The 24747-nt window shown below is 40.6% G+C and overlaps 1 protein-coding gene across 1 annotated transcript in view; it reads right to left on the bottom strand.

The window, feature by feature from the left end:
• The window catches only part of NOM1 (nucleolar protein with MIF4G domain 1), a 96074-nt gene that overhangs the window by 50162 nt on the left and 21165 nt on the right, over nt 1–24747 (bottom strand). The window contains exons 3-7 of the mRNA XM_053713823.1: nt 22298–22493; nt 21407–21730; nt 18999–19109; nt 16458–16622; nt 14772–14893 (exon numbers count right to left, since the gene is read on the bottom strand). Coding sequence (XP_053569798.1) covers nt 14772–14893; nt 16458–16622; nt 18999–19109; nt 21407–21730; nt 22298–22493 — 918 coding nt within the window. The remainder of the gene's footprint in view (nt 1–14771; nt 14894–16457; nt 16623–18998; nt 19110–21406; nt 21731–22297; nt 22494–24747) is intronic.

The following is a 24747-nucleotide window of genomic DNA, read 5'->3' as shown; positions in this document are numbered from 1 at the left end:
ATTCAAATGTCTAGTACGCAGTTTGGTCACAGACAATGCTGCAAATGTATCCAAAATGAGAAGAAATTTATAAGAGCAGGAAGGGAATACAAAGCTAATAACATATGGTTGCAGTGCTCATTTGCTGCACCTCTTAGCCAAAGACTTAAGTGTTCCAGAAATGAAGACTAATGTTGTTGAAATTGCTAAATACTTCCGTAACAATCATTTTGCTGCAGCAGCTCTGAAAAGAATGGGTTGGAACCAAGCTAACGCTCCCACAAGATGTTAGATGGAACTCTGTAGTGGACTGTTTTGAGCAGTATATCAAGAACTGGCCTATTCTGATGACAGTTTGTGAAGAAAATCGAGATAAAATAGATGGCACTGTCACAGACAAAATCCTCAACATTGGGCTTAAGAGAAATGTTGAACATATGCTGAGCATCCTGAAACCCATCTCTGAAGCTTTAAACAAAATACAGAAAAATAGCTGTTTTATTGCAGATGCTGTTGAAATTTGGAAGGAACTGAGTGAACACTTAAAAACAGAATTTCAAGTTCAACTACACATGGACAGAATTAAATTAAAAGCATTAAAAAAACGAATGGGACAAGCACTGTCTCCAGCTCATTTTTTGGCAAATATTGTCAATATCCAGTATCAGGGTCAAAACTTAAGTGCTGAGGAAGAGGAGTTAGCTATGACATTGGTATCCAGCAATCATCCATCTGTAATGCCAACTATAATAAACTTCAAAGCTAAGGGGGAACTATTCAAGAAATATATGTTTGCTGAAGATATTTTATAGAAAGTCACACCAGTGAACTGGTGGAAGTCACTTAAAGGGAAAGTAAACACCAGAATTTTTGTTGTTTAAAAAGATAGATAATCCCTATATTACCCATTCCCCAATTTTGCATAACCAACACATTTATAATAATACACTTTTTACCTCTGTGATTACCTTGCATCTAAGCCTCTGCAAAATGCCCCCTTATTTCAGTTCTTTTGACAGACATGCAGTCTAGCCGATCAGTTCTTGCTCTTAGGAGCTTCACGTGCCAGAGCTCAATGTTATCTATATGAAACACATGAACTAACGCCCTCTAGTGGTGAAAAACTGTCAAAATGCTTTCCAATTAGAGGCAGTCTTCAAGGTCTAAGAAATTAGCACATGAACCTCCTAGATTTAGCTTTCAACTAAGAATACCAAGAGAACAAAGCAAAATTGGTAATAAAAGAAAATTGGAAAGTTGTTTAAAATTACATGCCCTATTTAAATCATGAAAGATTTTTTGTGACTTTATTGTCCCTTTAAGCACTTGGATTTAGAGACTGTTCAAGTAATGATTTCACTTTTAACAGCAGTAGCTTCTTCTGCAGGCGTTGAAAGAATATTCTCTTCCTTTGGACTCATTCATTCTAAATTGAGAAATCGTTTAGGACCCGATAAAGCTGGAAAGCTTGTTTTTCTTTTCCAGACTATGAACAAAGAAGAAGCTGAAGAGGACGAGTGAGCTACAGAGCACAGTATTTAAGTTTTTCATGTGTAGGCTGGGCTGACAGTCTAAGTTTCTTAAAATATATATATTTTGCTTAGCCAAATTAGTTAAACATGGATGTTTGTTTAAGCAAGTAACATGCTGTAATGTTATTGTTTCAGTTAAATAAATCTATTTAAATTGTTATTATTAAGGTAATGATTATTTTTCTCCTTCCTAAGTACAACAGAAAAGTTGTCCAAATATGAATTACAGGTAGCCCTCAGTTTACGCCGGGGTTAGGTTCCATAAGGAATGGTTGTAAATCAAAACTGTTGTAAATTGAAACCCAGTTTATAATGTAAGTCAATGGGAAGTGAGGGAGTTAGGTTCCAGGCCCCTCTCAAAATTGTCATAAGTAACACCTAATAGATTATTTTTAAAGCTTTGAAATGAAGACTTTAAATGCTAAACAGCATTATAAACCTAATAAAATAATCACACAACATAGAATATATAATTAAACTAAGTTAAATGAATAAAAACATTTGCTAAACAGCATTATAAACCTAATGAAATTATCACACAACACAGACTTCACTTGCATTCTTCTGCAAACAGTTCTTTCTATGCATTCCAATCTGGACTCATTTATAGACCGGAAGATCTTGTTCCTTTGAAATCTGCTCGATAGCTCAGGTCTGGTTAAACTGATTAATTCCAGCTTGCTTGGCTTTGCTGCAACACAAGCGGACAGCTCCACCTACTGGCTATTTTAATAAATGCACTGCTTCTCAATGCTTTTCAATAGCAGTCACATGACTGGAAAAAAAGGTTGCTATTCTGAAACGGTGTAAATTAAACCATTGTAAAACGAGGGCCACCTGTATATTGATTAACTTATTAAACTGGGGATAAAAAAACTAATATGAAAAGTTGTTATTCTAAAAATCTTCATCTACTTGCATATTAAAGTTATACCAGCAAGAATTAGTCTTTATGTAGAAAACCATGATTTAAATCAAGCCTTACTGACTAGTGATTTAAATTGTGATTTAAATCGTGAATTAAATCAGTTTGATTTAAATCAAATCCACCCTGTACCTAATACATCTATTAACCCCTAAACCTCCAACCCCCTACAACGCATTAAACCTAATTTACCTATTAACTCCTACACCGCCAACCCCCACAACGCAAAAAAACTGAATTTATGCTTACCTGATAAATTACTTTCTCCAACGGTGTGTCCGGTCCACGGCGCCATCCATTACTTGTGGGAATATTCTCTTCCCCAACAGGAAATGGCAAAGAGCACAGCAAAAGCTGCCCATATAGCCCCTCCCAGGCTCCGCCCCCCAGTCATTCGACCGACGGTTAGGAGAAAAAAAGGAGAAACTATAGGGTGCCGTGGTGACTGTAGTGTATAGAGAAAGAAATTTTTCAAACCTGATAAAAAAAAAAACCAGGGCGGGCCGTGGACCGGACACACCGTTGGAGAAAGTAATTTATCAGGTAAGCATAAATTCTGTTTTCTCCAACATTGGTGTGTCCGGTCCACGGCGTCATCCATTACTTGTGGGAACCAATACCAAAGCTTTAGGACACGGATGAAGGGAGGGAGCAAATCAGGTTACCTAAACGGAAGGCACCACGGCTTGCAAAACCTTTCTCCCAAAAATAGCCTCCGAAGAAGCATAAGTATCAAATTTGTAGAATTTGGCAAAAGTGTGCAGAGAAGACCAAGTCGCTGCCTTACATATCTGATCAACAGAAGCCTCGTTCTTGAAGGCCCCATGTGGAAGCCACAGCCCTAGTAGAGTGAGCTGTGATTCGTTCAGGAGGCTGCCGTCCGGCAGTCTCATAAGCCAATCGGATGATGCTTTTCAGCCAGAAAGAAAGAGAGGTAGCAGTAGCTTTTTGTCCTCTCCTCTTACCAGAATAAACAACAAACAAAGAAGAAGTTTGTCTGAAATCCTTTGTTGCGTCTAAATAGAACTTTAAAGCACGAACCACATCTAAATTGTGTAACAAACGTTCCTTCTTTGAAACTGGATTTGGACACAGAGAAGGAACAACTATTTCCTGGTTAATATTCTTGTTGGAAACTACTTTTGGAAGAAAACCAGGTTTAGTACGCAAAACAACCTTATCTGAATGGAACACTAGATAAGGTGGATCACACTGCAAAGCTGATAATTCAGAAACTCTTCTAGCAGAAGAAATAGCAACCAAAAACAGAACTTTCCAAGATAGTAACTTGATATCTATGGAATGTAAAGGTTCAAACGGAACCCCTTGAAGAACTGAAAGAACTAAATTTAGACTCCAAGGAGGAGTCATGGGTCTGTAAACAGGCTTGATTCTGACCAAAGCCTGTACAAAAGCTTGTACATCTGGTACAGCTGCCAGTCGTTTGTGTAACAACACAGATAAAGCAGAAATCTGTCCTTTTAGAGAACTCGCTGACAACCCTTTATCCAAACCCTCTTGGAGAAAGGAGAGAATCTTAAGAATTTTAATCTTACTCCAGGAGAATCCCTTGGACTCACACCAACAGATATATTTTTTCCATATTTTATGGTAAATCTTTCTAGTCACAGGTTTTCTGGCTTGAACCAGAGTATCTATCACTGAATTTGAAAACCCAAGCTTGGATAAAATCAAGCGTTCAATTTCCAAGCAGTCAGCTGCAGAGAAACTAGATTTGGATGTTCGAATGGACCTTGTACTAGAAGATCCTGTCTCAAAGGTAGCTTCCATGGTGGAGCCGATGACATATTCACCAGGTCTGCATACCAAGTCCTGCGTGGCCACGCAGAAGCTATCAGAATCACCGAGGCCTTCTCCTGTTTGATCCTGGCTACAAGCCTGGGAAGGAGAGGGAACGGTGGAAACACATAAGCTAGGTTGAACGACCAAGGCGCAACTAATGCATCCACTAGAGTCGCCTTGGGATCCCTGGATCTGGACCCGTAGCAAGGAACCTTGAAGTTCTGACGAGACGCCATCAGATCCATGTCTGGAATGCCCCATAATTGAGTCAACTGGGCAAAGACCTCCGGGTGGAGTTCCCACTCCCCCGGATGGAAAGTCTGACGACTCAGATAATCCGCCTCCCAGTTGTCTACTCCTGGGATGTGAATTGCAGATAGATGGCAGGAGTGATCCTCCGCCCATTTGATAATCTTGGATACCTCTCTCATCACCAAGGAACTCTTTGTTCCTCCCTGATGGTTGATGTAAGCTACAGTTGTCATGTTGTCTGACTGGAATTTTATGAATCCGGCCTTCGCTAGTTGAGGCCAAGCCCGGAGAGCATTGAATATCGCTCTCAGTTCCAGGATGTTTAATCGGAAGAAGAGACTCTTCCCGAGACCATAGACCCTGAGCTTTCAGGGAATCCCAGACCGCGCCCCAGCCTAATAGACTGGCGTCGGTCATGACAATGACCCACTCTGGTCTGCGGAAACTCATTCCCTGAGACAGGTGATCCTGAGTCAACCACCAACGGAGTGAGTCTCTGGTCACCTGGCCTACTTGAATCTGTGGAGACAAGTCTGCATAGTCCCCATTCCACTGATTGAGCATGCACAGTTGTAATGGTCTTAGATGAATTTGAGCAAAAGGAACTATGTCCATTGCTGCAACCATCAATCCTACTACTTCCATGCACTGAGCTATGGAAGGCTGCAGAATAGAGTGAAGAACTTGACAAGCGTTTAGAAGCTTTGACTTTCTGACCTCTGTCAAGAAGATCTTCATTTCTAAAGAATCTATTATTGTTCCCAAAAAGGGAACTCTTGTTGACGGAGACAGGGAACTCTTTTCTACGTTCACCTTCCACCCGTGAGATCTGAGAAAGGCTAGAACAATGTCTGTATGAGCCTTTGCCTTGGAAAGAGACGACGCTTGAATTAGAATGTCGTCTAGATAAGGTGCCACTGCAATGCCCCTCGGTCTTAGAACCGCCAGAAGGGACCCTAGCACCTTTGTGAAAATTCTGGGAGCAGTGGCTAAACCGAACGGAAGAGCCACGAACTGGTAATGTTTGTCCAGAAAGGCGAACCTTAGGAACTGATGATGATCTTTGTGGATAGGAATATGTAGGTACGCATCCTTTAAATCCACGGTAGTCATATATTGACCCTCCTGGATTGTAGGTAAAATTGTTCGAATGGTTTCCATTTTGAACGATGGAACGCTGAGAAATTTGTTTAGAATTTATAAATCCAGAATTGGTCTGAAAGTTCCCTCTTTTTTGGGAACTACAAACAGGTTTGAGTAAAACCCCTGACCTTGTTCCACAGTTGGAACTGGGTGTATCACTCCCATCTTTAACAGGTCTTCTACACAATGTAAGAATGCCTGTCTTTTTATTTGGTCTGAAGATAAGCGAGACATGTGGAACCTTCCCCTTGGAGGAAGTTCCTTGAATTCTAGAAGATAACCCTGAGAGACTATTTCTAGTGCCCAGGGATCCGGAACATCTCTTGCCCAAGCCTGAGCAAAGAGAGAGAGTCTGCCCCCTACTAGATCCGGTCCCGGATCGGGGGCTACCCCTTCATGCTGTCTTGGTAGCAGCAGCAGGCTTCTTGGCCTGTTTACCCTTATTCCAGCCTTGCATTGGTTTCCAAGCTGGTTTAGTCTGGGAAGCGCTACCCTCTTGTCTACAGGCTGCCGAGTTAGAAGCCGGTCCGTTCCTGAAATTACGAAAGGAACGAAAATTGGACTTATTCTTAGCCTTGAAAGGCATATCCTGTGGGAGGGCATGGCCCTTCCCCCCAGTGATGTCTGAAATAATTTCTTTCAATTCTGGCCCAAAAAGGGTCTTACCTTTGAAAGGGATATTAAGCAATTTTGTCTTGGAAGATACATCCGCCGACCAAGACTTCAGCCAGAGCGCTCTGCGCGCCACAATTGCAAACCCTGAATTTTTCGCCGCTAATCTCGCTAATTGCAAAGTGGCATCTAAAATAAAGGAATTAGCTAACTTAAGTGCGTGAATTCTGTCCATGACTTCCTCATATGGAGTCTCCATATTAAGCGACTTTTCTAGTTCATCGAACCAGAAACACGCCGCCGTAGTGACACGAATAATGCACGAAATTGGTTGGAGGATGTAACCTTGCTAAACAAAAATCTTTTTAAGCAAACCCTCCAATTTTTTATCCATAGGATCTTTGAAAGCACAATTGTCCTCAATGGGAATAGTTGTGCGTTTGGCTAGCGTAGAAACTGCCCATTCAACCTTAGGGACTGTTTGCCATGTGTCCTTCCTTGGGTCGACCATGGGGAACAATTTCTTAAATATAGGAGGTGGGACAAAAGGTATGCCTGGTTTCTCCCACTCCTTATTCACTATGTCCGCCACCCTTTTAGGGATCGGAAAGGCATCAGGGTGCACCGGGACCTCTAAGAATTTGTCCATCTTGCACAATTTTTCTGGAATGACCAGAGAGTCACAATCATCCAGTGTAGTTAGCACCTCCTTAAGTAATGCGCGGAGATGCTCTAACTTAAATTTAAACGTCACATCATCAGGTTCTGCCTGTTGAGAAATTCTTCCTGAATCTGAAAGTTCTCCCTCCGACAAACCCTCCCTCACTGCCACTTCTGACTGGTGTGAGGGTATGACAAATAAATTATCGTCAGCGCCTTCTTGCTCCACTGTATTTAAAACTGAGCAATCACGCTTTCTTTGAAATGCTGGCATTTTGGATAAAATATTAGCTATGGAATTATCCATTACTGCCGTTAATTGTTGCATAGTAACAAGCATTGGCGCGCTAGATGTACTAGGGGTCGCCTGCGCGGGCATAACTGGTGTTGACAGAGAAGGAGAGGTTGAAGAACTATCCCCACTACCTTCATTTGAGGAATCATCTTGGGCAACCTTATTAAATGTGACAGTACTGTCCTTACTTTGGCTGGACGCCATGGCACAATTATCGCATACATTTGAAGGGGGGACAACCTTGGCCCCCATACATACAGAACATGTTCTATCTGAAGGTACAGACATGTTAGACAGGCTTAAACAGGCTAATAATGCAAAAAAAAAAAGTTTTTAAACAAAACCGTTACTGTCTCTTTAAATGTTAAACAGAGCACACTTTATTTCTGAATGTATGAAAAACTATGAAGGAAATATCCAATCTTTACCACAGTGTCTTAATGCCTTTAAAGTATTGCACCCCAATTTTCAAGCTTTTAACCCCTTAAATGAGGAAACCGGAGCCGTTTAATCAATTAACAATTTTTAACCCCACTACAGTCCCAGCCACAGCGTTTGCTACGACTTCACCTGTCCTTAGGGGTTATACGATCCAAAATTAAGCCTTCCAGGAACGTTTTCAATGATCACCAGACCCTCTCACATGCAGCTGCATGCACTGCATCCAAAAGAAACTGCGCAATTATGGCGCGAAAATGAGGCTCTGCCTACTATAGTGAAAGGCCCTTCCTGACTGGAAAGGTGTCTAAATGACTGCCTGGCGCCTAAAAACGTTCCCCAACAATAAAAGTTTTAGAAATCCCTTCAAACTTCATAAAAAAACTTAAATAAAGCAATCGATTTAGCCCACAAGAGTGTCAACCAGTGTATAGACCATAATAAGCCTTCATTCTGATAAGAGTCTAAGAAAATGGCTTATCGATCCCCAAGAGGGGAAATGACAGTCTTCTAGCATTACACAGTCTTGTTAGAAAATGGACTAGTCATACCTTAAGCAGAAAAGTCTGCAAACTGTTCCCCCCAACTGAAGTTCTCTGGGCTCAACAGTCCTGCGTGGGAACAGCAATTGATTTTAGTTACTGCTGCTAAAATCATACTCCTCTTTTAAACAGAACTCTTCATCCCTTTCTGTTTTAGAGTAAATAGTACAAACCGGCACTATTTTAAAATAACAAACTCTTGATAGCAGAATAAAAACTACAACTAAACACCACATACTCTTCACCATCTCCGTGGAGATGCTACTTGTTCAGAGCGGCAAAGAGAATGACTGGAGGGTGGAGCCTGAGGAGGGGCTATATGGGCAGCTTTTGCTGTGCTCTTTGCCATTTCCTGTTGGGGAAGAGAATATTCCCACAAGTAATGGATGACGCCGTGGACCGGACACACCAATGTTGGAGAAACTACATTTAATGACTAAGCCCCCCTAACCTAACACCCCCTAAATTAACCCATTAATTACAATAAAAATAAACTACATTACAATAAAAAAAGGAAATTTATGCTTACCTGATAAATTTATTTCTTTTAAGATATGACGAGTCCACGGATTTCATCCTTACTTATGGGATTACGCCTCCTGGTCAGCAGGAGGAGGCAAAGAGCACCACAGCAGAGCTGTATATATAGCTCCTCCCTTCCCTCCCACTCCAGTCATTCAACCAAAGTTAGGAAGAGAAAGGAAAAGCCAAAGGTGCAGAGGTGACTGAAGTTTGACAAAAAATAAATACCTGTCTTAAAAATGACAGGGTGGGCCGTGCACTCGTCATATCGTAAAATAAATAAATTTATCAGGTAAGCATAAATTTCCTTTTCTTTTACGAGATATGACGAGTCCACGGATTTCATCTTTACTTATGGGATACAATTCCAAAGCTATAGGACACGGATGAAAGGGAGGGACAAAACAGGAACCTAAACGGAAGGCACCACTGCTTGAAGAACCTTTCTCCCAAAAACAGCCTCAGATGAGGCAAAGGTATCAAATTTGTAAAATTTGGAAAAAGTGTGAAGAGACGACCAAGTTGCAGCCTTGCAAATCTGTTCAACAGAAGCATCATTTTTAAATGCCCATGAGGAAGCCACAGCCCTAGTAGAATGAGCTGTAATTCTTTCAGGAGGCTGCTGTCCAGCAGTCTCATATGCAAAACGGATGATACTCCTCAGCCAAAAAGAAAGAGGTAGCCGTAGCTTTCTGGCCCCTACGTTTTCCAGAAAAAACAACAAATAACGAAGATGATTGACGAAATTCTTTAATCGCCTGCAAGTAAAACTTCAGGGCACGGACCACGGCCAAATTATGTAAAAGACGCTCCTTCTTAGAAGAAGGATTCGGACACAAGGAAGGAACAACAATTTCCTGATTAATATTCTTATTAGAAACAACCTTGGGAAGGAAACCAGGTTTGGTACGTAAGACCACCTTATCAGAATGGAAAATAAGATAAGGGGAATCACATTGTAAAGCTGAAAAGCTCAGAAACTCTGCGAGCAGAAGAAATAGCAACCAAAAATAAAACTTTCCAAGATAACAACTTAATATCTATGGAATGCATAGGTTCAAACGGAACCCCTTTAGGAACATTAAGAACTAAATTCAAACTACAAGGAGGAGCAATTGGTCTAAACACAGGTCTGATTCTAGTCAGAGCCTGACAAAAAGATTGAACGTCTGAAACATCTGAACAGACGTTTGTTCAACAGAATAGACAAAGCAGAAATCTGTCCCTTTAAGGAACTTGCTGACAACCCTTTCTCCAATCCTTCTTGGAGAAAAGATAAAATCCTGAGAATCCTAACCCTACTCCATGAGTAGCCCTTGGATTCGCACCAATAAAGATATTTACGCTATATCGTATGGTAAATATTTCTATTGACAGGCTTACGTGCCTGAATTAAGGTATCAATGACCACATCAGAAAACCCTCGCTTAGATAAAATTAAGCGTTCAATCTCCAAGCAGTCAGCTGCAGAGAAATTAGATTCTCATGATGAAAGGGTCCCTGAATGAGAAGGTCCTGCCTCAATGGAAGCTTCCACAGAGGCAGAGAGGACATGTCCACCAGATCGGCATACCAAGTCCTGCGAGGCCACGCAGGACGATGAGGATCACTGAAGCCCTCTCCTGTTTGATCCGAGCGATCACTCGGGGAAGGAGAGCAAACGGTGGAAACACATTAGCTAGGTTGAACGACCAAGGCACTGCCAAGGCATCTATCAGTTCGGCCTGAGGATCCCTGGACCTGGATCCGTATCTCGGGAGCTTGGCATTCTGACAGGATGCCATAAGATCCAACTCCGGTCTGCCCCATTTGAGAATCAGGGTGGCAAAGACCTCCGGGATGGAGTTCCCATTCCCCCGGATGAAACGTCTGTCTGCTCAAAAAATCCGCTTCCCAGTTGTCCACTCCTGGGATGTAGATTGCTGACAGATAACAAGAGTGAGCCTCCGCCCACCAAATTATCTTGGCTACTTCTGTCATCGCTAAGGAACTCCTTGTTCCTCCCTGATGATTGATGTAAGCCACAGTCGTGATGTTGTCCGACTGAAATCGGATGAATTTGGCAGAAACCAACTGAGGCCAAGCCTGAAGCGCATTGAATATTGCTCTCAACTCCAGAATATTGATTGGAAGTAGAGAGACTCCGATTGAGTCCACACACCCCGAGTCTTCAGGGAATTCCAGACTGCACCCCATCCTAGTAGACTGGTGTCTGTTGTCACTATCACCCATGAGGGTCTGCGGAAGCACGTCCCTTGGGACAGATGATCCGGCGACAACCAACATAGAAGAGAGTCTCTTGTCTCTTGATCCAAATCTATCTGAGGAGACAAATCTGCATAATCCCCATTCCACTGCCTGCTCAGTTGTAGCGGTCTGAGATGAAAACGAGCAAACGGAATGATGTCAATTGCTGCCACCATCAATCCAATTACCTCCATGCACTGAACCACTGATGGCCGAAGATAGGACTGAAGGGCTCGGCATGTATTTAGAATCTTTAATTTTCTGACTTCCGTCAAGAAAATTTTCATGGATACAGAATCTATTCGAGTTCCCAGGAAAGGAACCCTTGTCTGTGGAATTAGTGTACTCTTTTCTAGATTCACCTTCCACCCGTGAGTCCTCAGAAAGGACAGAACCATGTCTGTATGAGATTTTGCCAGTTGATAAGACAACGCCTGAATCAAGATATCGTCTAGATAAGGCGCCACTGTAATGCCCCACGGTTTGAGAACCGCCAAAAGAGACCCTAGAACCTTCGTGAAGATCCTGGGTGCTGTGGCCAGCCCGAAAGGAAGAGCTACAAACTGAAAATGTTTGTCCAGGAAGGCAAACCTTAGAAACTGATGATGATCTTTGTGGATAGGAATATGAAGATATGCATCCTTTAAGTCCAAAGTAGTCATATATTGACCCTCTTGGATCAATGGAAGAATTGTCCGAATAGTCTCCATCTTCAAAGATGGAACTATGAGAAACTTGTTTAGACTCTTGAGGTCTAAAATGAGATGATACATTCCCTCTTTTTTGGGAACCATGAAAAGATTTGAGTAAAACCCCTGTCCCTGTTCCTGTATTGGAACGGGACAAATTACTCCCATAGTAGAGAGGTCTTTTACACAATGTAAGAACGCCTCTCTTTTTATCTGGTCTACAGACAATCGTGAAAGCAGAAACCTCCCCCTTGGGAGAGAATTTTTTAAATTCAGTTGATACCCTTGGGACACGATTTCCAGTGTCTATGGATCCTGAACGTCTCTTATCCAAGCCTGGACAAAGAGAGAAAGTCTGCCCCCTACTAGATCTGGTCACCGATCGGGGGCCGCCCCTTCATGCTGTTTTGGGAGCAGCAGCGGGCTTCTTGGGTTGTTTACCCTTGTTTCAAGCCTGGTTGGGTCTCCAGATGGACTTGGCTTGTGCAAAATTCCCTTCCTGTTTAGCGGAAGAAGGAACAGAGGGAAGTCCCTTGAAATTCCAAAAGGAACGAAAATTATTCTGTTTACTCCTTTGTTTAGCTGCTTTATCCTGAAGTAGGAGATGACCCTTACCTCCCCTAATGTCAGAAATGATTTCTTTCAAGTCAGGCCCTAATAGGGTCTTTCCTTTGAAAGGGATAGCCAAAATCTTTGATTTAGAGGACACATCAGCAGACCAAGATTTTAACCATAAAGCTCTACGCGCTCAAATGGCAAATCCTGCATTCTTAGCCACCAACTTGGCGATCTGAAAGGCAGCATCTGTAATAAAAGAATTAGCCAGCTTAAGGGCCTTAATTCTATGTAGTATTTCCTCTAAAGGAGTCTCAGTCTTAAGAGACTCTTCTAAGGCGTCAAAACAAAAGGCAGCCGCAGTTGTAACTGGTACAATACAAGCCATCGGTTGTAATAGAAAACCCTGATGAATAAATAGCTTTTTTAGAAGACCCTCCAACTTTTTATCCATAGGATCTTTGAAAGCACAACTGTCCTCAATAGGAATAGTTGTACGCTTAGCCAGGGTAGATATAGCTCCCTCCACCTTAGGGACTGTTTGCCAAGCATCCCGAACAGTGTCAGCTATAGGATATATTTAACATTTAAAATTGGGAGAAGGTGAGAACGGGATGCCCGGTCTTTCCCATTCCCGCGTAATAATTTCCGAAATTCTCTTAGGAACCGGAAACACATCAGAATAAGCAGGGACCTATAAGTATTTGTCCATCTTAGATAATTTCTCTGGTGGTACCACAATAGAGTCACAGTCATCCAGAGTCGCTAAAACCTCCCGCAGTAACAGGCGGAGGTGTTCAAGCTTAAATCTGAAGGACATGACGTCCGAGTCTATCTGAGGCAACGCACTCCCTGAGTCGGAAGGCTCCCCCTCAGATAAAAGCTCCCTACCCCCAAAATCAGATGCCTAGGAGGGCACATCTGAGATAGCCATCAAAGTGTCAGAAGCCGCAGGAACCAAAGTGGTGTCTGCCCTGCTGCGTTTGCCCTGCAATACTGGCAACTTGGATAAGACTTCTGTAAGGGTGGATGACATAACTGCAGCCATATCCTGCAGTGTAAATGAAGTGGACGCATTTGAAGAACATGGCGTCGCTAGCCAAACATGCCCAGCCCATCGTGGGCGTATCAAAGCGGAACTGCCGCGCGGCCCAGAACTATGCAAAAAAAAACATGAAGCCATCGGAGAATTGTATTATTTAAAAAAAAAACAATGTCCCCCCTGAAGCCAGTTCCCCTGTAGCCATACCACGAACATATGCAGTCTCTATGTGAGAATTCACTCCGCAACCCCAGCGTCAGCCCACACATTTACAGGTGTAATAAAGGTGAAACATACCCTTCAACCGCACCCCATAGCAATCATTATTCCCATAATGCCAGCATATCTACATACCCCTCTAGTTAAATCCATAGAGCACAGGTATAGGTCAGCTTAGTGAGAGAGAGAGAGAGAGAGAGAGAGAGAGAGAGAGAGAGAGAGAGAGATAGTCCTTTCTGAGTTAACCAGTGTCACAGAAAACAACAGACTGCACATACCTCCATGTTGAGGAACACCATAGGTTTAATTTTTTTATTTTGGATAATGTGTTAATTTTTTTCTGTATTTCTATTTTTTATTTTTTGTAGCTCGGGGGGTTGTATTAACAACACATAGACTGCCCTCTGGGCAGGCTTATCAACTAGTATACTTATAAAAGAGAAAATGTAAACATGTTCATTTTTTACCTGAAAAAAATAATGTGAAGTAAAAGCTACTCTTCTCATTTAAATTGAAACAAATACATCAATATCAGTTATATGCTTTCTACTTATGCTTATTGGCTTATAGGTACTTCCAGCTAATCCTCATTGGCTGATGGGCATTTCCAAAATGAAAAAAAAAAAAAACTTGTCTAAAGCGACATGAAAGTGCAAATTAAACTTTACGGGTTTAGATAGAGCATGCAATTTTACAAAAACTTGTCAATGTACTTCTATTAACAAATACACTTTTTTTTTCTCTTGATATGATTTGTTGAAAAGCATACCTAGGTAGGCTCAGGAGCAGTATTATTTTCTTCTTGTACTTTTATGTCCCTTTAAATGCTGCTCTTAAAGGACTATTAAGTACTACATAAATGTATAACTGAGAAATATATACTAAAGAGACAATGCAATAGCATTTAGTTTGAATTTCAAATGAGCAGAAGATTCTTTTTATTAAGTTCCATTTCCCCTCCGCCTGTATCATGTGACAGCCACCGGCCAATCACAAAACACATGCATATATACTGTAAAGTCTTGCACATTCTCAGTAGGAGTGGGTGCCACAGAATGTGTACAAAGATTATGCACATTTTGATAATGAAAACTGAATTTTGACTTTAGTGTCCCTTTAAGGATAATAAACTACTTTCAAGAACATTCAAGTACGCCCCTTTAACTTTATTTTTTTTTTATTTATTTTACAAAGAGAAATCTTTTTTTATTTACTATATACATATTTTACACATGCACATTACTTCTGATGAGCACATAGCTTTACTATGGTCAATGTTAGTTATCTCTGCACAAAATAATTTGAATACTACTTACTTTAGTAATTTTTCAAAGGCATCTAAAAAGTCTTCACTGGTCATAAGTACACAAAAGATGTTTCTTCTGATGTCAGTGTTCATCCTTTGCTTACGTGCCAGTTCCATGATCTTTGCACTTACCTTGAAATAATTAAAATAAATTAAAAAAATATATAGTACACAAGTCCCATATATTGTTTAATATGATTAGAGTATTGTAGAGTTTTAAACTTAGAAGAAAAGAAAAAAATGGAAATCGTAAAGAGACAGTAAAGTAGGATTAAACTTTCACAGATTATATACAGAATGAAATATAAAAAACAAAAAACTTTCCAATATACTTTTGTTATCCATTTGCTTTGTTTTTTTTTGGTATTCTTTGTTTAAGAGTAAACCCAGGAGCTCATATGAGCTCAGCAGCTTGCACTGTGTTCTCCACAGAAACATTTCCAGCCAGGAGCATTATAAAGTAGCCAGGTGGGGGCAGTATAATCCTTTCTAATATTATTTTTAGAAAAAATTGCTATCCAAATTAATTGCATAGTTTAACATACATTTATTTAAAGGGTCATAATACCAAATGTTTAAACACTTGAAAGTGATGCAGTATAGCTGTAAAAAGCTGACTAGAAAATATCACCTGAACATCTCTATGTAAAAAAGAAAGATATTTTACCCCAAAAGTTTCTCAGTAGCCACATCCCATTGTAAAGGACTTCTAAGCAGCAAACCAGTATGTCTGTCCCGGGACAGCTAAGGGAGTGAGCTTACGTGCACACTCATCTTATTTCCCTATTCAGTGTAAAGAAGTTTACTATGAAATCTCATGAGAGTTAAGGGAAATCTCATGAGATCACAGTAAAAGAGTTCATGACCTCAGCACTGTTAATGCTGATTGGCTGCAGTTCATTTCTTCATTTTTTTTTACCTGCATCTGGGCAGCAGCTGAGTTTAACTTTTTACACAGAACTTACTCTGCTGAGCTGAGGAAATTGTGAGGTAAAATATCTTCCTTTTTTACATAGAGATGCTCAGGTGATATTTTCCTGTCAGCTTTTTACAGTTATACTGCATCAGTTTCAAGTGATTTAGCATATGAGTATTATGTCCCTTTAATGACAATTTGTACAACAAATGTTGAATATTTTTATTATTTAGTGATTTTAGCTTAATATTGGCTAAAATTTTAGCCGGGTGGTGCACCCATTAAAAAGGACCTGGGGAGAACATTGTTGCATGTCTTATGGCAGCCATCTTTGCAACAATGCATAACAATTGCTACAAACATTGTTGCAAACACTGCAGTGTTGCCACCTGCCCCACTTTTTATGGAGTCCATTTTCCCCAGATAAAACCAAACATCTGACAGATGATAAAGGTGATCATGTGCCCATTAAACACTAGAGAAATGTTTGTTAGAAGCGTTTCTATTGCCTATCATAAAATGGAATGGCATGAGAACCCTCTTCCCACAAAGGGCTTTTGTACATCTGTTATTTGTAAGTAATAACTTTTATAGAGATCACCTACCAAACCTATTAACTGTATGTGATGAGGTAGAACACCCAAAGGAACATATCTAAAAACAGCATACACCCCCCCCCCCCAGTGTTCACTATACATAGTATAATTTTTGGTGGTGGTAATGGTTTGAGGAATACAAAGAAAAACCTTTTCTTTCTTTTTTGTATGTAGTGGAGATTACCTTCCCAACAGATTGAGGTTGTGGATTGGTAGTGGAAGAGTCAATCATAGGTGCTCCACTCCACGATGATCCAACAATCCACCAGCGACCAACCTGGTCTGCATCCAAGAGATTTTCCAAGGAGACTCGAAGTCGGGTATCACTGCCAGAAGCACTGTTATGTACCTTGTAACAAAAAATGTGGGTAATTCCAGAAGATGATTAACAAAGTCCTTTAGAATACTTCAACCCCTAAAGGGACTCAATGCACAATCCTCATATTCAACTAATAATTAGCAACTGATATATAATAGCTGTTTTTAATATTAACCGTTTAAAGGTTGAAAATTGTGCTGGATTTGGTCAGGTTATTTAGCGGATCCATCATAACCAGATTTCCATGATTTTTCTTAATTAGAATAATTGTTATTTTAGAACAAAATGTATAAAAACAAAGCTTGAATGTTCCATTCATAAGACTGTTTGTGCATATGTATATACAGTGCTTAATGTCTGGTGCACAATGTTCGCTATTTATTTAACTCATTTGTAGGGATTACACAAACGTACAAAGGAGCGTTCAAAGACAAATTAAACATTCATGATTCAGATAGAGCACATTTAGCACACAATTTTAAACAACTTTCCAATTTACTTTTATTAGCACATTTGCTTGTTCTCTTGTTATCCTTTGCGAAACAAACCTAGGCAGGCTGATAGGAGCTTAGGAGCATGCATGTGTCTTAACCCTTTCGTGACAGGGTTTTAAAGTGCCTACATCGGAACAACTGTTCCGATGTAGACAAATTGAAACTACGCGATTGTGCATACGATCGCGAGATTTCAATTATTGGATCGCATCTGGGGGGCGTCCCTACAATCCTAGGAACGCCCTCCAGACCGCGATTAAATCCCTGAAGCACAGAAGGCTTCAGGACAGCCGTTAGTTATGACGTTCCATTCCGTCATAACGGCTTTAAAGCCCAGTCTAATTATGACGGAATGGAACGGCATAACGGCTTTAAAAGGTTAAGCAGTCTATGGCAGCAGTATTTGCAACATTGCACACCACCACAATAAACAATGTTCAAACACAGCAGCTAGATGGCTAAAGTTATGTGCATGCTCCTGAGTTCACCTCTTCAATAAAGGATTCCAAAAAAACTAAATACAATTGGTAATAGAAGTAAATTAGAAAATTGTTTAAAATGTTATACTCTATCCAGTCAATTTAAGTTTCGTTTTGACTTTACTGTCCCTTTAAAGTGATTGTAAACTTTAATAAATTACTGCCGAGTATATAAAAGAAATCTGCAAAACAGGGTCACTTTAATTCATTAACATTTTAAATGAAAGAGACCTTTTTAATTATTAATTACAAAAAGTCCCTTTAATAACATGACTTTTTTCTTCTAAAGAGCAAATTATTTAATTCAATACTTTGACCACCTTGCCAAAACTAAATAAGAGTAAAACCTTTTTGTATTAAAAGGAAAAAACAAAATTCCCACTGACCTATGAAATTCAGAAGCAGAAATCATTTAAATTTATGGAAAACAATCAGATTTGAGAACTATTAAAAAAGGTTTCTCTAAAACTTGCAAAATGGAAAACTAAACTTTTCTTCCCCACACAGACTCAAAGCGGCGAGCCTTAAAGGGATACTGAACCCAATTTTTTCTTTCATGATTCAGATAGAGCATGGAATTTTAAGCAACTTTGTAATTTACTCCTATTATCAATTTTTCTTGTTATCTTTATTTGAAAAATCAGAAATGTAAGCTTACGAGCCGGCCCAGTTTTGGTTCAGACCATGGATAGCGCCTTCTGATTGGTGAATATCATTTAACCACAATTCAGCAAGAACAACCTAGGTGCTGAACCAAAGATGGGCCGGCTCGTAAGCTTACATTCCTGCTTTTTTAAATAAAGATACCAAGAGAACGAAGAAAAATTGATAATAGGAGTAAATTAGAAAGTTGCTTAAAATTCCATGTTCTATCTGAATCACGAAAGAAAAAATATGGGTTTAGTGTCCTTTTAAAGGGACAGTACACACCGATTTTCATATAATTGCATGTAATAGACACTACTATAAAGAAGAATATGCACAGATGCTGATCTAAAAATCCAGTATAAAACCTTTTAAAAACGTACTCCCAGTTTAGCACCGTTAAGGTTTGGCTGGAACACCCAGTGAAAGGGGCAGGGGAAATAATAAGAGAAGATACACACCCCTGCATATGAAAAGACAGATAACATAAACAGAACACAGCAGGAGTCTGTAAACCATTGTATAAATCTGATGCTGTGGGGCTTGGTTAGGAGTCTGAAAATCAGCACAATGTTATAAAAAAATAAGCAAAACTATACATTGTTACAAAAACACTCCCGGATAGGCTTACTAAATGGATCATCTACAAAACATTTATGCAAAAAACAATCTAGTGAACAATGTCCCTTTAAGCTAAATACTTCCTGTCAAATCTATTCAGTGAATTAATTTTTAACAGACAGAAAAGAGGAGTAAATAAACAGTTAAAAATAATAAAGAATAGTTACCAAGGAACGTAGAAGTTTTCTTAATTTTTCCACCGGTTCTGGGTCATAGCCAGGGATCTTGCGCATATCATTATTTTTCAATGCCAACATTGTATCAAGCATAAACCGAACCTTTGATCAGATATGGGGGGGGGGAAAGTTATGATTAATAATGTAGTAAAAATAATATAATAAAAAAAATCAGAGAATGAACAACAGTCAGATGTTGCACTATAACTAGAAATATTTCAAATACAAAGTTAATGTACCATAAAAATAACATTAAAAGGAAATTAAACTGACTTTTTTTATTTGATGATTCAGACAGAGGGTGCAATTTAAAAACAAAACAAAAAACAAACATAATTTCATTTGTTGGAAAGAATACCTAGGTAGACTCAGGGGAACTACATGGGAGTTTGGCATCAATATTTTTAACTTTCGGAGAGTTTATAACATTGTTAAGAGCATTATTGCAAAATTGCTGTCATATAGTGCTCGCTCCTGAGTCTACCTAGGTATTGTTTTTTTAAATAAAGTATACAAAAAGAACAAAATAAATCTGAGAATAGAAGTAAATTGAAAAGTTTTTTTGTTTTTTTTTTAATTGTTAACTGAGTCATAAAAGAATAAAATCGGTTTTAAAGTGAAGGTAAACTTTGATGAATAAAAGCCTGTTTTTTAAAATACTATTAAAAACAGCGGCACTTTCATTCATCAAAGTTTAGAAAGCAGCCATTTATTTTTTTTTGTTTTTTTTTTTAATCAAAAGAAAAAACTTACCTTAGTTTTTTACACAGCCAGAGCAGCTTCCCCCACCTGGAGATCCTCTCTTCACACGTCATCAATGACTAATCCAGCTTCCTCCAATCACGGCATGGCCTCAGGCAATGACTACCCTGGAGGGAAAGCTGGAATAGTCATTGATGACGTGTGAAGAGTGGATCTCCGTGTGAGGGAAGCTGCTCTGGCTGTCAAAAAACAAAGGTACGTTTTTTAATCAAAACGGCTGCTTTCTAAACTTTGATGAATGAAAGTGCCCCTGTTTTTAATAGTATTTTTTAAAACTTTCATTCATTAAAGTTTACCTTCACTTTAAAGGTCCTTTTAACCATGGTAAAATTGTCTTTTTTAGATATTTTACAAACAACCAATTTTGGAATACAGACCTAATTAGTTTTCCAGTTGAAACACTCTTTTCCATGTTACAGAGCAACCGTACATATTACATAAGAACAGGCTCTGCATAACTACACACATATACACACACACACACACACATATAAACATACACACACACACATATACATACACACACACACACATATACATACATACACACATACATATACATATACACATACACACAAACATACACACACATACGTTAACCGCTTTTATAACCAACCCAGTAAAACAGTTACTATATAAACAAGTACTGCAGAATGTGACAAAAAAAATTTCATGAAGCAAAAATGTATTCTAAACAAGGTTCGACAAACCCAGGAGCCAGGGAGCCAAAGGATCCTATAATTATACCCCTGGCTCCTAACTTTTTGGGTTATTCTATCTTGCTCCTAAAAGTATGCTTGGCTCCACCATTATCTAGAGCGTAAAGAGACATAATTAAACATGGTTTAGATAACTTTCCAATATACTTCTGTTACTAAATTTGTTGTGTTTGTAACAATGTGTTTGACAAGGTTACACATTTTTAAACACTACAAGGCAGCAGTGTATATAAAATATTACATCGTAACAAATAATGTTGCAGACGCACTTGCAATATAATACTTGACATGTGCATGCTTCTGGGCCAAACTCTTCAACAAAAGATACCAAGGAAACAAATTTGATGAGAAAAGGAAATTGGAATATTTTCAAAAACTTAACACTTTACCTGAATCTTGAACGTTTATTTTTTATTTCTATGTTAATTTAATAAATGCATGGCTGGCTTCTAAATATGTCAAAGGTCGGGACCCATTTACTGGGTCGCAACACCATGTTTACTGGGTCATAACTTGTATGTGTACCTTGTGGTGGGTGTGCGCACGCGCTGTACGAGAGTGTGTGGTGTGTGTGCGCACGCACGCGTGTGCTGCACAAGAGTGTGTGGTGTGTGCGCCTTATTACCTTTTACAACACTTTCAAGTTTACAATCGGAAATAAAGTACGCACCCATTTTAATCACTTTGCCAAAATTTGCAGCTATCTCGTTGTATATTTCAGAAATTTTCAGACCAAACCTAAAATAGGGTCTTGAAGGTATGTGGTATCATGGCACTGGGTCTTGGGAAAAAGGATTGAAGGATCCTGTTCTAGATGACTATAATTAATATATAAATATATTTTAAAGGTTTCCTGTTTCTAAACATGAAGATTTTAACCAGATCGCTAATAAACCTAACTAAACCTATGATATTTACCCGAGTCTGATCCTGAAATTTCTTGCCAGCATCGTTGGCTTTGCTTTGTGCATCACATATTAACTCTTTGAGAGCCAGTGGATCATCCTTCCTCAAGGAGAAACCAATGTTTTTCAGCAGCAACAAGACCAGCTCAATATCCTTTTCAGTGAACGTAACAACCAGCTTCTTCAAGATGTCAAATACCAGGCAGGATTCAATCACATGAAAGTTATATAGATGTCCAATAAATATGATCAAGTTGTCACATTCTTTACTGTCAGTGTCCTTCTCATATAGTTCATAAAATTTCTTCACCACCGTTTCCAAAACATGCGCCCCCACCTAGGAAAATAGAAAATGATCAGGGATCCTTGGAAAAAAAAATAATAATCTAGCAATTACTGGAAGGACAACATTTTTCCCGTTTCCTCCTACATTAAAATATAAAATGAATAAAACTTGAATCAGAAATTTTCTGTGTAATAAATACAATTTTTTGAGGCCAGCGATGTAAAGCGGGCTGAAAAAGAAAAACAAATAAATATATCAAATGAATAACACAACAATGAGGGAGCCCACAAGTTTCCTAAACCAATAAGCAATTAGAAAGGATAACCATTTCAACTCCCCAAATGACAGCAGAGAGGCTCTAGTTTAGTCGTATATCATAAATTGAAAACAAGTAAAGTTTAGATAAAGCGACATAAAAGGCAGTGCACTTTCAATATGACCAGAATTTTTGACATGTATGAGTCTGATTGGCTGGTGGCTGTCATATGATATAGAGGATAGAAAAATTAAAGGCAATTTTGATATGCACCAGAAAGTGTTATTGCATTGTATTTTTATTCTGCATTTGCCAAATGTGCAATGCTACTGTATTAATTGGTTGTATCTGGTAAGCATTACCTCTATTCCGACTGAGTGGTGCAGTACGCTGACCAGAAGCACGTGCTCCATCATGAGGCGGTCAGGCATCCTGGCAGGAGTGATGCAGGCGTCCAGCAGCACGCTGATCAGTGTGTCATTCATGGTATTTCTGCTGTTGGCCATATACAGCTCTTCTAGCTGTCCGCTAATAGACGGCAAATTTGGTTCACTTAATCTAAGAGAGAAAAAAAACCCCACATATTTGTACCCACTGCTTATAGCAAAATAAAAAGCAGAAAAAAGAAACTGTCCATCAATATATCTGCACAGTGATTTACTTCCGATGGTAAAAAAAACAAACAACATAACTTAAGTGATGCAAAAAAACTGTAATTTTGCTGTGGCGTCCCAAAGATAATCTGTATTTTATAATGATACAAACATATGTTAAGTGAGCTATTTTAATTTTAACTTTTGCCAGTTCACCATTTCGCATTAATACTGAAGTAGGAGTTGCACACACACAAAAAAACAAAACAGTTTTCATGCTAGTCTCAATAAAAAGCAGATTAACACAGGTTTAATTGCAGATTTTCCACAATGTTTTGTAAATGTAAAAAATCATATTTCGTGATGACTTGTTCCCTTAAGAAGTACCAGACACCATGTAATTGTCATTGTTGTACTTTATCTTTTCCTGTTTTATATTTTCACCTTTTCCTGTGGTACAAGATAGCACTGGGTAATCCTATATAATAAAAGGCCAAGTGTGTTTGTCCGAAGCTGTCACGCGCAGTAGAGACTGCGCGCGAGGACAAACACACCTGGCCTTCCAACTGACCTGGTGTCGTGTGGTGGAGTGGGCGTGACCGGGCGGGTGTGATGTGTGCGTGGCCGGGTGGGTGCGGCGTGGGCGGGGCCGGACGTGACACGGGCGGGGACAGACGACGGGGCGGCTGCAGAGAGACAGAGAGCTCTAAAGAGGGGGGATAGAGAGAGGGAGAGAGACAGCAAAAGAGAGAGGGGGAGAGAGACAGCAAAAGAGAGGGGGGAGAGAGACAGCAAAAGGGAGGGGGGAGAAAGACAGCAAAAGGGAGGGGGGAGAGAGACAGCAAAAGGGAGGGGGGAGAGAGACAGCAAAAGGGAGGGGGGAGAGAGACAGCAAAAGGGAGGGGGGAGAGAGACAGCAAAAGGGAGGGGGGAGAGAGACAGCAAAAGGGAGGGGGGAGAGAGACAGCAAAAGGGAGGGGGGAGAGAGACAGCAAAAGGGAGGGGGGAGAGAGACAGCAAAAGAGAGGGGGGAGAGAGACAGCAAAAGAGAGGGGGGAGAGAGACAGCAAAAGAGAAGGGGGAGAGAGCGCAAAAGAGAGGGGGGAGAGAGCGCAAAAGAGAGGGGGGAGAGAGCGCAAAAGAGAGGGGGGAGAGAGCGCAAAAGAGAGGGGGAGTGAGCGCAAAAGAGAGGGAGAGAGACCGCAAAAGAGAGGGAGAGAGACAGCAAAAGAGAGGGAGAGAGGGGGAAGAGAGAGCGAAAGAAAGGGGGGGAGAGCGAGCAAAAGAGAGGGGGGGGAGAGCGAGCAAAAGAGAGGGGGGGGAGAGAGAGCAAAAGAGAGGGGGGGAGAGAGGGGGGGAGAGAGAGCAAAAGAGAGGGGGGGAGAGAGAGCAAAAGAGAGGGGGGGGAGAGAGGGGGAAGAGAGAGAGCAAAAGAGAGGGGGAAGAGAGAGAGCAAAAGAGAGGGGGAAGAGAGAGAGCAAAAGAGAGGGGGAAGAGAGAGAGCAAAAGAGAGGGGGAAGAGAGAGAGCAAAAGAGAGGGGGAAGAGAGAGAGCAAAAGAGAGGGGGAAGAGAGAGAGCAAAAGAGAGGGGGAAGAGAGAGAGCAAAAGAGAGGGGGAAGAGAGAGAGCAAAAGAGAGGGGGATGAGCGAGAGCAAAAGAGAGGGGGATGAGAGAGAGCAAAAGAGAGGGGGATGAGAGAGAGCAAAAGAGAGGGGGATGAGAGAGAGCAAAAGAGAGGGGGATGAGAGAGAGCAAAAGAGAGGGGGATGAGAGAGAGCAAAAGAGAGGGGGGAGAGAGCGCAAAAGAGAGGGGGGAGAGAGCGCAAAAGAGAGGGGGAGAGAGCGCAAAAGAGAGGGGGAGAGAGCGCAAAAGAGAGGGGGGAGTGAGCGCAAAAGAGAGGGAGAGAGACAGCAAAAGAGAGGGAGAGAGGGGGAAGAGAGAGCGAAAGAAAGGGGGGGAGAGCGAGCAAAAGAGAGGGGGGGGAGAGAGAGCAAAAGAGAGGGGGGGGGAGAGAGGGGGGGAGAGAGAGCAAAAGAGAGGGGGGGAGAGAGAGCAAAAGAGAGGGGGGGAGAGAGGGGGGGAGAGAGAGCAAAAGAGAGGGGGAAGAGAGAGAGCAAAAGAGAGGGGGAAGAGAGAGAGCAAAAGAGAGGGGGAAGAGAGAGAGCAAAAGAGAGGGGGAAGAGAGAGAGCAAAAGAGAGGGGGAAGAGAGAGAGCAA

Source organism: Bombina bombina, chromosome 5 (assembly GCF_027579735.1).
Source record: "Bombina bombina isolate aBomBom1 chromosome 5, aBomBom1.pri, whole genome shotgun sequence".
Lineage (NCBI taxonomy): Eukaryota > Metazoa > Chordata > Amphibia > Anura > Bombinatoridae > Bombina > Bombina bombina.
The sequence above is the reverse complement of the archived record's forward strand: the minus strand, read 5'-3'. Positions and strand labels throughout refer to the sequence as shown.